Source organism: Papaver somniferum, chromosome 7 (genome assembly GCF_003573695.1).
Source record: "Papaver somniferum cultivar HN1 chromosome 7, ASM357369v1, whole genome shotgun sequence".
Lineage (NCBI taxonomy): Eukaryota > Viridiplantae > Streptophyta > Magnoliopsida > Ranunculales > Papaveraceae > Papaver > Papaver somniferum.
This window is the reverse complement of record NC_039364.1, coordinates 237,548,095-237,562,803: the sequence shown is the minus strand read 5'-3', so window position 1 is coordinate 237,562,803 and position 14,709 is coordinate 237,548,095. Positions and strand designations below refer to the sequence as shown.

Genomic DNA, 14,709 nt, shown 5'->3' with positions numbered 1-14,709 from the left:
ATTATTAGGGCGTCACACTTCAATAGACGGGTTTCACTTGGATTCTTAATGTCCAAAAAAATGGTTATGGGATATCCTAACACATATACAAAATGTCTAGATTACCTTTTAACTAAAATAAAAACTTAAAAATCGTACAAGTGATTTTACGTCCAGGTTTGGATTAATTCCAACCGTAGAATTTTATTCGCATGTAGTTTTACGTCCAGGTTTGGATTAGTTCCAACCGTAAAAGCTCATTTTACGTCCAGTTTTCTTTTAATTTCAACCGTAGAATCCGATTTTACGTCCATTTTTCTTTTAATTCCAACCGTAGAAGTGATTTTACGTCCAGGTTTGGATTAATTCCAACCGTATAATTTTATTTGCATGTAGTTTTACGTCCAGGTTTGAATTAGTTCCAACCGTAAAAGCTCATTTTACGTCCAGGTTCTTTTTAATTCCAACCGAAGAATTTGATTTTATGTCTAGTTATCTTTTACTTCCAACTGTAGAAGTGATTTTACGTCCAGGTTTGGATTATTTCCAACCGTAGAAGTGATTTTACGTCGAGGTTTGGATTATTTCCAACCATAGAAGTTTATTTTACGGCCAGTTTTCTTCCCACAAAAACTTTGTCCTAAAATTCATCAAGTATACAACAAAATTCATTAATTTAATTTTTATCTAATTAAATTAAATTAAAATTAACTAAATAAGGGTTGTTTAGTCATTACAAAATTATTTTAGATAACGGGTTTTTGATATTACTTATGGGTGACCCGTTTTTGTCCTATTAGGTGACGCTCCTCTAATGGAATGTGACGCCCCAATAATAGCCTTCTTATTTAAAGCAAAGGAAAAAGGATCTCAGGGAAACCTCACTATAGTTTTGTGCCATCCCTTAGCTACACTCTATAGAAGCTCGATGTCCGTATAAATAGTGCCAAACAGAAATTGAACATCTGTTTTATTTTTTCTTTCCAAATTTCTCAGTTGGAATATTTGTATAGGTTAAAAGATAACTTAGAGGGAAGAAAGGAGATATAAAAGGCCCGAGAACTGAATAAACCTACTCAAGAAAATTCTCCTTTTCACTACCGTAGTAATAAAATAGTAAAACCCAGAAATGGATACTCATCAAATTTCCTTTTTAGTGTAAAATAGTAAAACCCATAAACGGATACTCATCGATTATCACATGGAAATTGAGTTTCCGTACGTAGATTTTTCATCCAAAACTGAGTATCCGTGTGATTTCTCTTCTCTACTATCCGGATCAGATCTGATGCATTTTTAATTATAGCTAAAAGATATCACTATACTTAAGCGACACAGAAGACCATAGTAATTGGATTTCGCTACAGTTAATCGATAGCCTATATTGATTGGGCTTAAGGTTATTTGTAAGTTTGTTTTTTTTTGGATGATATATGTTAACCAAAATGAGATTTAAGTCGCCCCGCTTCTGTTTAAACTGCTTGGATTAGATACTTATTGGCTCATGGATACTCTAAACCGTACTAGGAAGATCTCTCAACGGAACATCCACGGAATTAAATGGTCTGAGAACTGAATAAACCTACTCAAGACTCTTTCGACTCAGTTGTAAGTAGTACTACTGTAGTAGTCATCATCATCATAACAAAACAAACATAATACGTAAATAAGTGTAACCTACTTTCATTTTGAACTTCAACCTCCTCCTGCTCTAACCTACTTTAATTCAATCCACTGACAGTATCTTTTCTTTTCTCTTTTGATTGAACCCATCCCTAGTTAGCAATTCGGGATTCGGTAAACATACGGAACGGTAAACGTACGAGTATTATACGGTTTTGTAAAATCCAGATTCGGTCCAAAATTCGGTCAACGGGACGTGATTCGTCAGTAATTCGGAACGGCATACGTACGTGTATAATTCGATTTATAAATGTGAGTTCGGCTCTGAAAATTCAGTATCTATATATAACAAATAATTTGTATTTATAAGGTCATAGACCAATTTTTATGCATATGTGTGAGTTATTTAAAGAAAAAATAAACTTAATATGATGATATTAATAATATATACAACATTAGTTATCCAAGAGGACGTCGTATGGTGGTTTAGATGCTTGGTTAGTGAGTTTGAGATCTCTCTCACCTTCACCTTCAAATCTCTTCAGTCGTTTTTGTTTCATAAAAATTACAACACGTCTAATATTCGGTCGTGTATGCTCGGAAGGCAGTAAAGCCCAAAAAATGGAGTCCTTGAAAAGTAAAAGCTAAAGAATTTATGGTGAATTAAGCGGACGTATCATTCGGAATACGTAAAATTCGTGAACGGTTCGCGAATAATCCGGGAATGCCACATAATACGCGACTTGGGTTCGGAGTTGCAAACGTACGCGAATAATACGTTAAAATTCGTGATACGGAAAAATTCACGAATGATTCGCGAATCATTCGCGAACTTACTAACTAGGAACCCATCTTGATGCTCTGATACGCATCCTTCAAAAGGACATGACCTAAGGTTCCAAGAAGAAGTGTTTATTGACGTAAACTAATCATCGTTTTTTGAGCCTTTGATCAAGAAACAAGTCTGCACTTCCATTTATCAGATATATTCTCCTCTCTTATTAAAAAGAATCAACACTATCGGCATTTGGACCATCTCAATTCCTTTGACCATGATTTTAGACTTGTATAGCCCCCCTAAACATATGGAAATCGCTTGGACTAAGATTCGTCAATCGCTTTTGACCATGAATGGCAGGTGATCACATAATAATTTATTGTTACCGAGTCGACTCATAAATTTCCCTTTAATCCCATAAAACAGAGTCGACTCTTAAATGGTTGTTTCTTTTTTCCCTGTTTGATCCCAAAATTTACTGTTACAGAGTCTGACTCTTAAATTTTTGTTTAATCCCATAAAAACTGACTGGACTTTTAAATGATCGATTTTTTTCTTTTTTTTAATCCCAAAAGCACTCTAGTGAGAGTCGAGCCATGCATAAGAGTTGTACCGTTTTTACTGTTTTTTCTCATGCTTCAAAAAAAAAAAAAAAAAAAAAGAGTCCAACTGCGAAACTCTTTATTTAAAGCCTTACAATATTTCACATATTTACTATTTTCCTGCACTACATCTCTACATATTAACTGGTGTGTGATTATGCATTTAATGGATAATTATTATTATTTAATGCCCAATAAACTAATGTTACACGGAGTATATAATTTGTTATCAAAAGTTGATTATACATTTTCAATTCACGATTTAATATGCAATATGCGATTCGGTTTTAAAAGTTATCAAAGTATTTAAACCGCGAATCTATAATAATGCGTTTATTTATTGAGATACCAGATCACATGTAAAAGTGTAAGTTCCAAAATTTACAATCGATGCACACAAACATTTTAAATATAAATACTCTGTAAAGAGTAGGGGAAGCACCGCGTGTACGGGAAAGGCAACCTTGCCCTAGTTTAAGCCTTCCCTCGAAGCATAAAAGTCTAATGACCCAAGGACGTTGCTATTTAAAAAGGTGTTGGAGCCCAGCTTATTGCTAGGTTACCAACCAAAAACTTTGTATAATGATTAATTACAAACTCTGTAAAGTAAAATTATTATTTTACAATATAAATATAACTTACATAATTTATACAATATATTTGTCAAAGAACTATGCTGGATATAAACGCACTACATGATAAAGCTATTAGATGATGATGTTAATGATCTAAATTCAAAATTCGACGACATCAAATTTTCGTCCGTTAAAGAAAAAGAAAAAAAAAACTATGCCAGGTTTAATGGTTAGCTATTGTACAGAATTCCAGAATGACATTGCACAATCCATATGGAATACGATTCATAAGGAACTCGATTCAAATCTGTGAGTCGACTTGACTTACATAATTGTGTATAGAGCATAGAAACCATGGTTATGAGACCCATGACTAAGCGCGTTTGGATACCAGAAGTAGAAGTTTTTCAGAAGCAATGATATTTTGCTTCACAAAAGTCGACTTTTGTGATCTAAAAGTCATTTGAAATTTCACACCCCAAACGCTTTCGATTTTTAGAAGACAAAAATTACATTTGTATGTGTATCCAAACGCGCTATAAAAACTTGTGAGATTGGGGTATATCATATAAAACAAAATAGTGTCACTAGGAAGTAAAACCCAGCTACCCTTAGCCATATATTTTCAAAATGACTAAAATGCCTTGTTTAATTAGCACTAATAAACTTGTTTACTTTAATTAGTTTAGTTAGATATGAAATCTTGCTTTGGTTGGATTGAACTTATGGATCTTGGCGGAAGATTAATTTGAGAAAAAAAATTGTTTTTGAGAATTTTATTTCTAAAGGAAATGAAACCACACTAGCCAAACACTTCTATAAAGGGGATTGTACCGCTGTTTAATGGTCTCATTCTCCAAATTATAGAAGAAATCAACACTTTCAGAAATCACAGTAGGAAAAATCGGCATGCTCGACCAAACTATAAGATAACGACCTTCTCTATCCGGCGAGGTATTAATTCCATAACCTGCCGACTAATATTTAGTCATCAAGGTTGAGAATGCCAAACACTGACGACTAAAAATCTTATACACACATAGAAAAGTTGATTTTAGCTGTTATTAGTCATCATGATCGAAATTGGATAAAGTGACGACCAACACTGAGTCGTCAAGGTAGTTTCCCCAACCATGCCGACTAATAGAAAAAATGTACACAGATAAACTGTTTTATGGTAGTTATTGGTTGGCAAGGTTAAAACATGACGACCTTAATTACGACAACACTAGTCGGCAAAGTATAATGATGAGTACCGTAACGTTATTGTGAATATTACTTTCAGAGATGAAAATTTGTCACGATATTCATCCCAAGAAGATGACTACCAAAACAAAACTTGAAAATCCGTCAAGGTCGATAAAAGAAATACCCTAACGACTATATAACTGCAAACCAACAGTTTCAATTTTTCTAACCTCATTTGAAATTCAAACAACAAAATAAAGTATTAGACGTTAGGTTGGGAAGGAGTATGAATTACTTTGAGTTTGATAAAAATAAGGGACTACTTTTTAATCGAAGAGTTTTTCTTGCGACGAAATGATGGAGAAAGAAAAAATAACGATGGAAGAATAAAAATAGTGGTTGTTTGGTTGGGAAAGGGAATAAATTGTTTTAAGGTTGGGAAGAAAAAATTTGGTACTAATTAAGTAACTTTACTCTGCTTTGACACCCCTTGGCCTTTCAACCAAATCCACTTAAAATCAAGTATACGCGGATATACCCTAATCCGACCAGTCTATAAAAGACTCATCTTTTCGTGGTTATCTCAATAATTGTCGGGGGATTTTGTGTTTCCCCCTTAAAAAAATAGTCATTTTGCATTACCCCTTTTTAAATTCATAATTGGTGAAACCCCCTATTCGCTAGTTTTACCATCACTACCCAGTTAGGCCACCCCGTGGAATACAATTCTTCCCAGCTACTTCTCTGAACCCTTAAATCACAGATTCATCGAAAACAGTTGATAGTATCAACGAGATCTGATTCTTCTATTTTCTTAGTTCAAACACAAATTCAAGATCATTTTTCTTCATCTGAGCTCGAAACCACCAACAAATCAACCCAACTTTTAAAAGTAACAGTACCCATCTTCAATTCCTCGAATCCCACTCACTCAGCATCACCAATTCTTCTTCTAGATCGGGAATTTATCTTCATCAACTCAACTGGCTCAACCCCCATCTCAAATTCTATTAGTAGCACCACCATCTCTGCGATTTACGCTTCTAACCACATAAACTTCTCCTCTTCAGTTCTCACACGGTTCCTCTCTCGATTCAATTCTCAAAACTTTCTTTTACAGCAGCCACACTTCTCTGAAATTGAGGTCGAATGTAATGAACATAGATTTTAGGGTTGTAGGAAATGAAAGTGATACAACCACCCAAGTGAGGAAGATAAGGGCCATCCAGTTCCAATTGACTTGTCAGTTCCGCATATCCGTCAGCCTAATTTTCTTACTTCTCAGATTCACTTCATCTCTTCAATTTCTTGACATCATTAAAGTCGCCAAGCTTTTCAGACATAAGAATTTGCATCACTAAAGTCGGCCTGCTTTTCAGACAGAGATGAAGAAATAAAAGTAAATAATGAGAAATAATCCGCCTTGCCCTTTTAAGCGATGTTTCTTCTTCTTTTGTTCCAAATGACTCCAAAGTACCTAAACACTCAAAAGCGAACATAAGATACATAATTTACAAGAAAACTTAGCAGAAAAAGCATAAACAATAGATAAATATTAAGGTGTTTTAGACACCTATCACGTTAAATCCAATCATCCAATTGTTCTATATCGACACTCCCATCGTAAAGTGAATATCAACACGAAAATCAATTTTCAGATTCTTACTATGAAGTTTATTTGATGTAGAACGTTTAAGAAACCCCCCTTCTTCGTCCTCATCCTCATCTTATTCATACTCATCTTCTGAAACCCTAAGTGAAGACGTAGACTTTTTTTCCGCCTTCGACTTGGGTATATGAGAACGAATACATTCAGTCAATTATTCAAGGGTAGTTTGAATCGACATCATCTTTGTTTGTAGCGTAGCCACCTTTTCTTCTATTGTTTATGGTTCACTATGCATAGGATTATCATCTGACTTAGTCATCCTTAGTCCCTAGTTCTCTTAACGTCCTTTTGTTTCTTGAGTACCTCACCAAGCCTTTTGTAGAAGATCTAGTGAATACCATAAACCACAGGAATCCTCCCTAATGAAACTAACCTTACTCTAGATGCCAACTTGATACGTATGATATATTTACCATGGTGACTATTATTATAAAGGCGAAATTCAGAATAATTATAAACGAATAACTAGAAAACAGAAAACACCTGATACCAGATTCGAATAAATTATCTTCTCTATATTATGAACAACTGAAAAGGCGGGGGTCTAACAACCATACCCAATATTTCTATTAGCAATCTGTATGGACTAACTCCAATATACTTTTAAGAGAATCAACTAGACAGTCAGACTGAATCTTAATGAAAGTATATCAAAGAGTTATATCTCTTTTTCTCGATTCCTTGAGTAGTTCTTCGTCTTTGTATGATGATCGCCATGGAGTCTTGAGCTCAACTACACTTTCTATCCTAGTCCGAGACTTATCTAATAGTAGACTAGAAATCAAGACTTATAGTTTTGATCATTAACATTGACAAACATTCTTGAGATAACAACGCATGCGATTTCGACCGAGCAGTGCTCTAACAACAACAAAAATATTAAAATTCTCTCTCTGTTACGCTGACAATGTCTCTAAACAATGATAGCCTAAAAACTGTTTGCTAAACTTGTTTTGACAATAACATATTGTAATGACCCGTCCCTCCACCGATATTGTCCCCACTTAGCCACTGCGATTATCCGGAAGTGTGGGGTTTTCAACGGGCATCGCTGTGGTATCCAGCAGTAACTTATCGATAGGTCACCCATCCCAAGATTGCTCCCGCCCGAGCACGCTTAACTGAAGAGTTTTCTGCCAACTCTTAAGTCAATTTTGATGAAAAGGCCTCGGTGTTAGGAAAGGACAAATCATTACTTATATTTCATTCGGCCAACCACTGCCGAATATCGGGGTATTACACATACATATCTCTAAAAGCTTTCTCTAGGTATATGTTTTAACTATAAGCAAAACCTCCCTATATATAGCCTTCCGTCGTACTTAGCCGACAAGGAAAACCAAACTTCTTAGGAATCTATTTCCTAGACTAAGAAAACTTCCCAATTCAGTTCTCCTTCCTAAACTAAGAATTCTGCCTATATAGAGACTCATTCCTATATAGGATTCGACCCTCAAACAAGGAAAACCAAACTTCTTAGTAATCTATTTCCTAGACTAAGAATACTGCCAAATTCGGTTCTCATTCCCAAACTAGGAATTCTGCCTACATAGAGACTCCTTCCTAATATAAGATTTTACCCTCAACTTAGCTTGAGGTTTACTAAGTTCCCTAAAAGAGTAGGGATACACCTGTATCATCCCAATCCTCCCCTCCATGGTCGCTCTTAATATTTTGAATATTATCCATACGTCAGCAACTAGTAGTGAACGACTTTTTGGGGACCATGATTTTCTTGAGGGACCATGATGTACTTATGCCAACTTCCCTATACTTATTAGAGGTTTCTAAAGTTAGAAAATAACTAACCCATCCTTTACTCTTGTTTAAATTATGACTAACCTAATAACCTCCCTCATAAATCTACTTACCTAATTAAAACTCTAATTAATAAACACAAAAACACATTTTTTTACTAACCAAATTTCATTTTAAACTCTTCTTTTATCCTCTTGTTTTCTTCTCCATTTTTATAATCGTTTTAAATTTGGATTTTAGAAATTTGTATACTAGAAGTACTTTATGACTAATCCGTGTCTTCTTTATAAATTTGTGATTACTAAATTGAGTGAGTAGTAATCATAAAAGTTGAAGTTGTAGAGAGAAGTTCGGCTACGATTTTTATGAAAAAACTTTGTCGAACCAGCCGAACTCGATGGAAATGAAGAACATGAAGAACATTTCGGCTGTTTCAAAAAATAAATAAAAATCCTAGCCGAAATTTCAATTTCCTACACGAACTTTTTAATTTCTTTCCCGAACTTTTTCATTTCCTACCCGAACTTTCTGATTTCCTATCCGAAATTTTCTCCGAAATCTAATATATTAAATTTGTTTACGTCGTAATTTTTTTCTCCAAGCCGAACTTTCTGATTTCATATCCGAACTTTTCGTCGAAATCCTATATATTGAGTTTGGTTACGTCGCAATTTCTTTTATCCTAACCGATTTTTCTTTGAAACCCTATATATTGAGTTCAGTTACGTCGCAATTATTTTCACCTAACCAAACTTTTCTCTGAGAGCAAAAACTCCATTAAAACTAAGTTCGGCTACATGTACCTTCATAAACATTAGCCGAACTACATTTTCAGATAAGTTTGGCTACCTGTTCTTCAGATCTTGTAACAGATCGTGTGACTTAGCCCAAATAAAGCTGTAAATTTTTTTCATTTTCAGAAAATTTTGGTCAATTTAAGCAACAAAAAACTAAACTAGAAGTATGTCCGGAAAGTTTCAAGGTTCGGATTCAAAAAAAAAAAAAAAGATGATTAAGTTTTTCCAAAATTCTTATCTTCTTCTTCTTCTCTCTCAATAACTTAATTTTAAAGAATGACAATTTTTGATTTAATCTTATACTAATCACTAATTAACTTAACGTAATCATTCAACCAATCATTGCATTAACTAATAACTACACTAATTAATCACTACACAAACTTAATTAGGGATGGTAATTTTGGCCTATTAATATAAATATTTGGTTAAGGGATAGCCCACTAGGTGTACCTACTAGTAATTCCTACTAAAGGAGGATCCCCGAAAAAATCGTTCCTGGTAATAGACCTTGGTCCAACTTGCGAGTAGTACAAGCCCAAGACCAAGACCAAGCCCAAGCCCAAGCTAGGGAGATCTCTCAACTACAGTGCTGAAGTGGCGCTCATTAGCCCGACTCGAAAGATCTAGACATGAGAAACATTTCTAAACTTTGGATTCGTCGTGCACCAGCGGGTGCTTAAAATCCTTCATTTCCTTTGGATGCCTACACTCATTATGTCAAGATTTTTCTGGAAGACATGTATAATGAGATTCAAGTCATTTTGCTTCTGCTTGCATTAACTCTCTCAACTGAAATGAACATCCCCTCTGAACGATGAACAATAATGGAGAATACCCATTCAAAAATATGCATGGAAATAAATGATCTGAGAACTGAATAAACCTACTCAAGACTCTTTCGACTGTAGTAGTCATCATCATCGTCATCACGAAGCAAACATGATAAGTGAACATTAGAAGAAGAAAATGCTTGTAAGAAAAAGAAAAGTAATTTTTCAAATTTCAATCTCTTCCTGCTTTAATTCACTGACAGTATCTTTTCTTTTCTCTTTTGATTGAACCCATCTTGATGCTCTGATACGCATCCTTCAAAAGGACATGACCTAAGGTTCCAAGAAGAAGTGTTTATTGACGTAAACTAATCATCGTTTTTTGAGCCTTTGATCAAGTTTGCACTTCCACTTAACAGATATTCTCTTATTCAACAGAATCAACACAACACTTCTGTTGATTCACTGATGTAAACTAATTAGACAATTTCGATCCTAGTTAGCAATTCGGGATACAGGAAACGTTCGTGATTCGGCAGTAATACGGAATGGACATACGTACGTGTATAATTCGTTTTAGACATATGAATTCGACGTACAAAATTCAGCATATATTAACCTGTTAAAAAATTATTTTTAATAAAATCCTTTTTTAGATATAATAATTTAATAATGACATGAACTATATATATATGATAGATGAATTACAATCAGCAAATAATATGTATGTTGGTGGTATTCGTGTATGTAAAATTTTAAAAGTCAAAAATATAATAAAGAATGATAATTTAGTAATGATGTGGCAAAATATTATACGGACCGTATGATTCGGTAATTCGTAAATACGTGTATAATTCGTTTTGAACTGAAAATTCGCGTATCTAAGTCAGGGTTCCAGTTATACGGCTAATACATACGGATTCGATCGATACAGACGGATTCCCGAATTATACGAGTATAATTCGCGAACCTACTAACTAGGATCTCGATTCATTACTCATACTTGTCCATCGTTTTTGATCATGAATTGCAAATAATTTTTCTTACCGTTACCGAGTCGACTCTAAGATCTACTCTACGTGGTATTTGCACATATTTACCGCGCTACATCTAATGTATTCAGTAGACTTTAACCTTACACTAGGCACATATTTTATATTTACTGTTTTGCATATAATTACTGCGCTACATTACATAAGTACATATTAATTGATGTCTGATTATGCATATATTAGATAATAATTATTATTTAATGACAAATAAATTAAACTTATACGGAATATTTAATTTGTTATCAAAAGTTGATGATATCACTGTTGCGAATTCAAAACCGGCAACACCAAATTTTTATCGATCAAAAAGAAAGAGAAAAAACCATTCAGGGTGCAACGTTTGGCTGTTGTACCAAATTTCGTCTAGAGTCTAGACTGTATGCGTAGGAGTCTAAAAAACCATGGTCATGAGCCTAGTTATCAATTCGGGATTCGGCAAACGTACGGAACGGCAAACATACGAGTATTATACGATTTTGTAAAATCCAAATTCGGTCCAAAATTCAGTCAACGGAACGTGATTCGCCAGTAATTCGGAACGGCATACGTACGTGTATAATTCGATTTATAAATGTGAGTTCGGATCTGAAAATTCGGTATCCATATATAATAAATAATTAGTATTTATAAGGTCATGTACTAATTTTTATACATACATGTGAGTTATTTAAAGAAAAAAATAAACTTAATATGATGATATTAATAATATATACAACATTAGTCATCAAAGAGGACGTGGTATAGTGGTTTAGATCTCTCTCACCTTCACCTTCAAATCTCTTCTGTCATTTTTGTTTCATAAAAATTACAACAACGTCTAATATTGGGCCGTGTATGCTTGGGAGGCAGTAAAACCCAAAAATATAGGGCCTTTGAAAACATAAAAGCTAAAGAATTTCTGGCGAATTAAGCGGACGTATCATTCGGGATACGTAAAGTTCGTGAACGATTCGCGAATAATCCGTGAATGCCACATAATACGCGTCTTGGGTTCGAAGTTGCAAACGTACGCGAATAAAACGGTAAAATTCGCGATACGGAAAAATTCGCGAATGATTCGCGAACTTACTAACTAGGGTCACGAGTCAATAACTAAAAGACCATCATTTTTCTAGTTATCTCAATAATTCTTTCTTGAGAAAAGGTGACGTACATATCACACTTTAAGCCTCTTATTTAAAAGAAGAAACCCAAGAAGCTAAAATACAAAACAGAGTAGAAAGACCAGTCAAAGCAAAATTGCATGGACTTCTTTTTCACTTTCTTTATTGTTCAGTAATTATTGTATCAAATCTTTTGGTGTTTCCAGTTTCCAATCTTTATATATAGCATATAGGTATTAGCCTGTGGTCTGTGTGTTCCAAAATCTACTTTCTCAGTTCTCCAGAAAGAAAGAAAGAAATCTTCTTCTTTTCTCTCATTACTCTGTTTTCTAGAAATGGCAGCTTTTACATTTCAACCACATTTTCATCTTGACTCACTTTTCATGTCAAACAACAACAATTATATCATCAATCCAATCTACTTTCCATCAATGCAAGATTCTTCTCTTCAGATTTTTGATAACAATGTTCAACAAAAGATTGAACCTAGTATGAGTGACAAAACTACCACAGATAATACTCCTACTTCATCCATTGTTGTTGATTTAGAAGGTGGTGGTGATGATCAAGTGATTAACAGTCAAGAGAAAACCAACCCATCAATGGAGAAGAAGAAGAGGAAGAATGGGTCTTGTCTGGATTCTGATATTAATCAATCCAAGGTAAATCAAAAAGCTTAAAAATCCAATTCCTCCATTATGGGTACTCTGTTTTTGTCTTAGTGCTGTGTACTGAATTAGTATTACTCTGTTTTTCTTATTCAGGATAGGAAGCAGAGAAGTAAACCAAAGAGACAGAAGAAATGTGAGTTAGAAGTGAAAGAAGAAAAGAAAATCAAAGAAGATAAGAACAAAAAGAAAAGGGATGAAGCGAAAGCAGCAATAAAAGATGGTGCTGATTATGTTCATGTAAGAGCACGGAGAGGTCAAGCAAGTGACAGTCACAGCCTTGCTGAAAGGGTACATTACCACACCATTTCTCTAAAATTTATCTTTGCCATTGTTTGATGTCTGGACCTAGTTGGCAAATTCCCTTAAGGTGGCTCTGAGGAGGTTGGAGCCTCCCAGAGCAACCCTTTGGGGGTTTTGAAGCCTTTGTTGGGTTTAGAGGTCAGGCAGCAGCATCTGGCCTCCGGAACAACTTGTGCCAATGACCAGTATAATTGTGTACCCACAATACACCAACACAGGGAACCAAAGTGACCCACCAAAATTGAAACAAAAATCTGTAGTTTCGGATGACACTCTATGTAAAAGTGTCATATCCAATTTATGGTGTTTCATCTTATTTGTATGCTGAACATGTGTTTTTTTCAGGTAAGAAGAGAGAAAATCAGTGAGAGGTTAAAGATGCTGCAAAGCCTTGTCCCTGGATGTGACAAGGTGAACAGTAAGGCACATATGTTGGACGAAATAATCAATTATGTTCAGTCCTTGCAAGTTCAAGTTGAGGTAATTAACAAAAAAAAAAAAAAAAACTAGTCCCCAATTAGAGTTAAGAATGTCTAAATGAGTTACTAATTGTTTTTGTTCTTGCAGATGTTATCTATGAAGCTTGCGTATATGAATCCAATCTTGTATGATTTTGGAATGGACCTAGCAGATGGCTTCTTCTGTCATGAATTGCAGAAACCAATTACTAGTACCTTGGCAGCAGCAACATCATCACCATTGCCATTAACTACTGCTCCTGCACCAACTACTACTAATAGTACCACAGCACCAACAGAAATTGCTAATGTTGTCACACCCACTTTCTCATCCACATCAAATGACACCACTCTTCATGAGAATTCAGTTTTATTTTCAACTATTCAACAGCAGGAAGTACAGCAGCAACAGAAACTCAATGACTTCTCACAAGTACTACTGCAACAACAACAGCAGCAAGAACTCCCCAACAATGAAGATCTATTATGCTATATGGATTATTACCACCAGCACCACCACAGACAAGAAGGGGCCACCAACTTGTTTTTTTATGAGTAAATGTATGTATCAATCAAAGTCCAGAGTCCAAACTATACTTACTTATTAATGGAGTATGGTCTCATAATTAATGAGAGTAAAAATAGAAATGTAGCTTCGAAAGAAGACATTCACTGTTTTCTTTGTTGTTGTCTAATGCATTCAAGTACTATTAGTGATTGGTCATTATGAATGTAAATTAAGCTTGATTAGAAATATTAGGCAATATTTAGTGCACTGTTTTGATATTGTAAAATATGTTCTATTTCTAGAGTAGTTAGAAATAGAAGTTGTTATTGCTGTTGGTGCCAAAATGGAAGTTCTATAAAAGATCTAGTAGTTGAATTTTCCGTAGTACATGTTTTATGGATTTGGTTAGCTTACTTTTGCAACCTCTACTTGCATGTTATGTGGCTCAATCAAGCTCAATATTCATCTAAAGATTGATTACTTTTTTCCATAATCTGTCTAGACATCCCGACATCCCTAATCAGGGGCGGAGCCAGCCTAGTGTAAGAGTGTACACTTACAATTCCTACCCAGCTGGATCCAAAGCTTATTTTAGTCCCACTGTAATAACAAAACCTAATTTTGTTATTTTGCGTTCCTAAAAAAAAGATTTTGTACCCGAAGTAGATTTTTGCACCCTCGATCTATGAATCTTGGCTCCTCTCCTATCCCAACACTAACGAATATTTTGAGAATAACGAGTCTCACACAAATGATTTTTTGAGAATAATAAGTCTCACACGTCCACTTTCTGGTCAGTCTTAAACAAGAAGTGAGTTTGAAGAAATTTATCTAAGAATCCACATCAAAATTTGAAACTTAAGAGCTAGCGCTAT

General features: G+C 34.7%; 1 protein-coding gene across 1 annotated transcript; it reads left to right on the top strand.

The window, feature by feature from the left end:
• Positions 1 to 12,198: 12,198 nt before the first annotated feature.
• LOC113293546 (transcription factor bHLH137-like) lies at positions 12,199 to 14,163 on the top strand. Its single transcript, XM_026542155.1, has 4 exons — positions 12,199 to 12,559; positions 12,662 to 12,856; positions 13,214 to 13,348; positions 13,436 to 14,163. Exons 1-4 carry the CDS (start codon positions 12,233 to 12,235, stop codon positions 13,883 to 13,885), a joined length of 1,107 nt encoding a protein of 368 aa, XP_026397940.1. The 5' UTR covers positions 12,199 to 12,232; the 3' UTR covers positions 13,886 to 14,163.
• The last annotated feature ends 546 nt before the right edge of the window (positions 14,164 to 14,709 follow it).

Coding starts and splice junctions, on each gene's coding strand:
- LOC113293546 (XM_026542155.1), top strand. CDS start 12,233: ATGGCAGCTTTTACATTTCAACCACATTTTCATCTTGACTCACTTTTC. Junction 12,857..13,213: donor GTCACAGCCTTGCTGAAAGG/GTACATTACCAC, acceptor TGTTTTTTTCAG/GTAAGAAGAGAGAAAATCAG. Junction 13,349..13,435: donor CCTTGCAAGTTCAAGTTGAG/GTAATTAACAAA, acceptor TTGTTCTTGCAG/ATGTTATCTATGAAGCTTGC.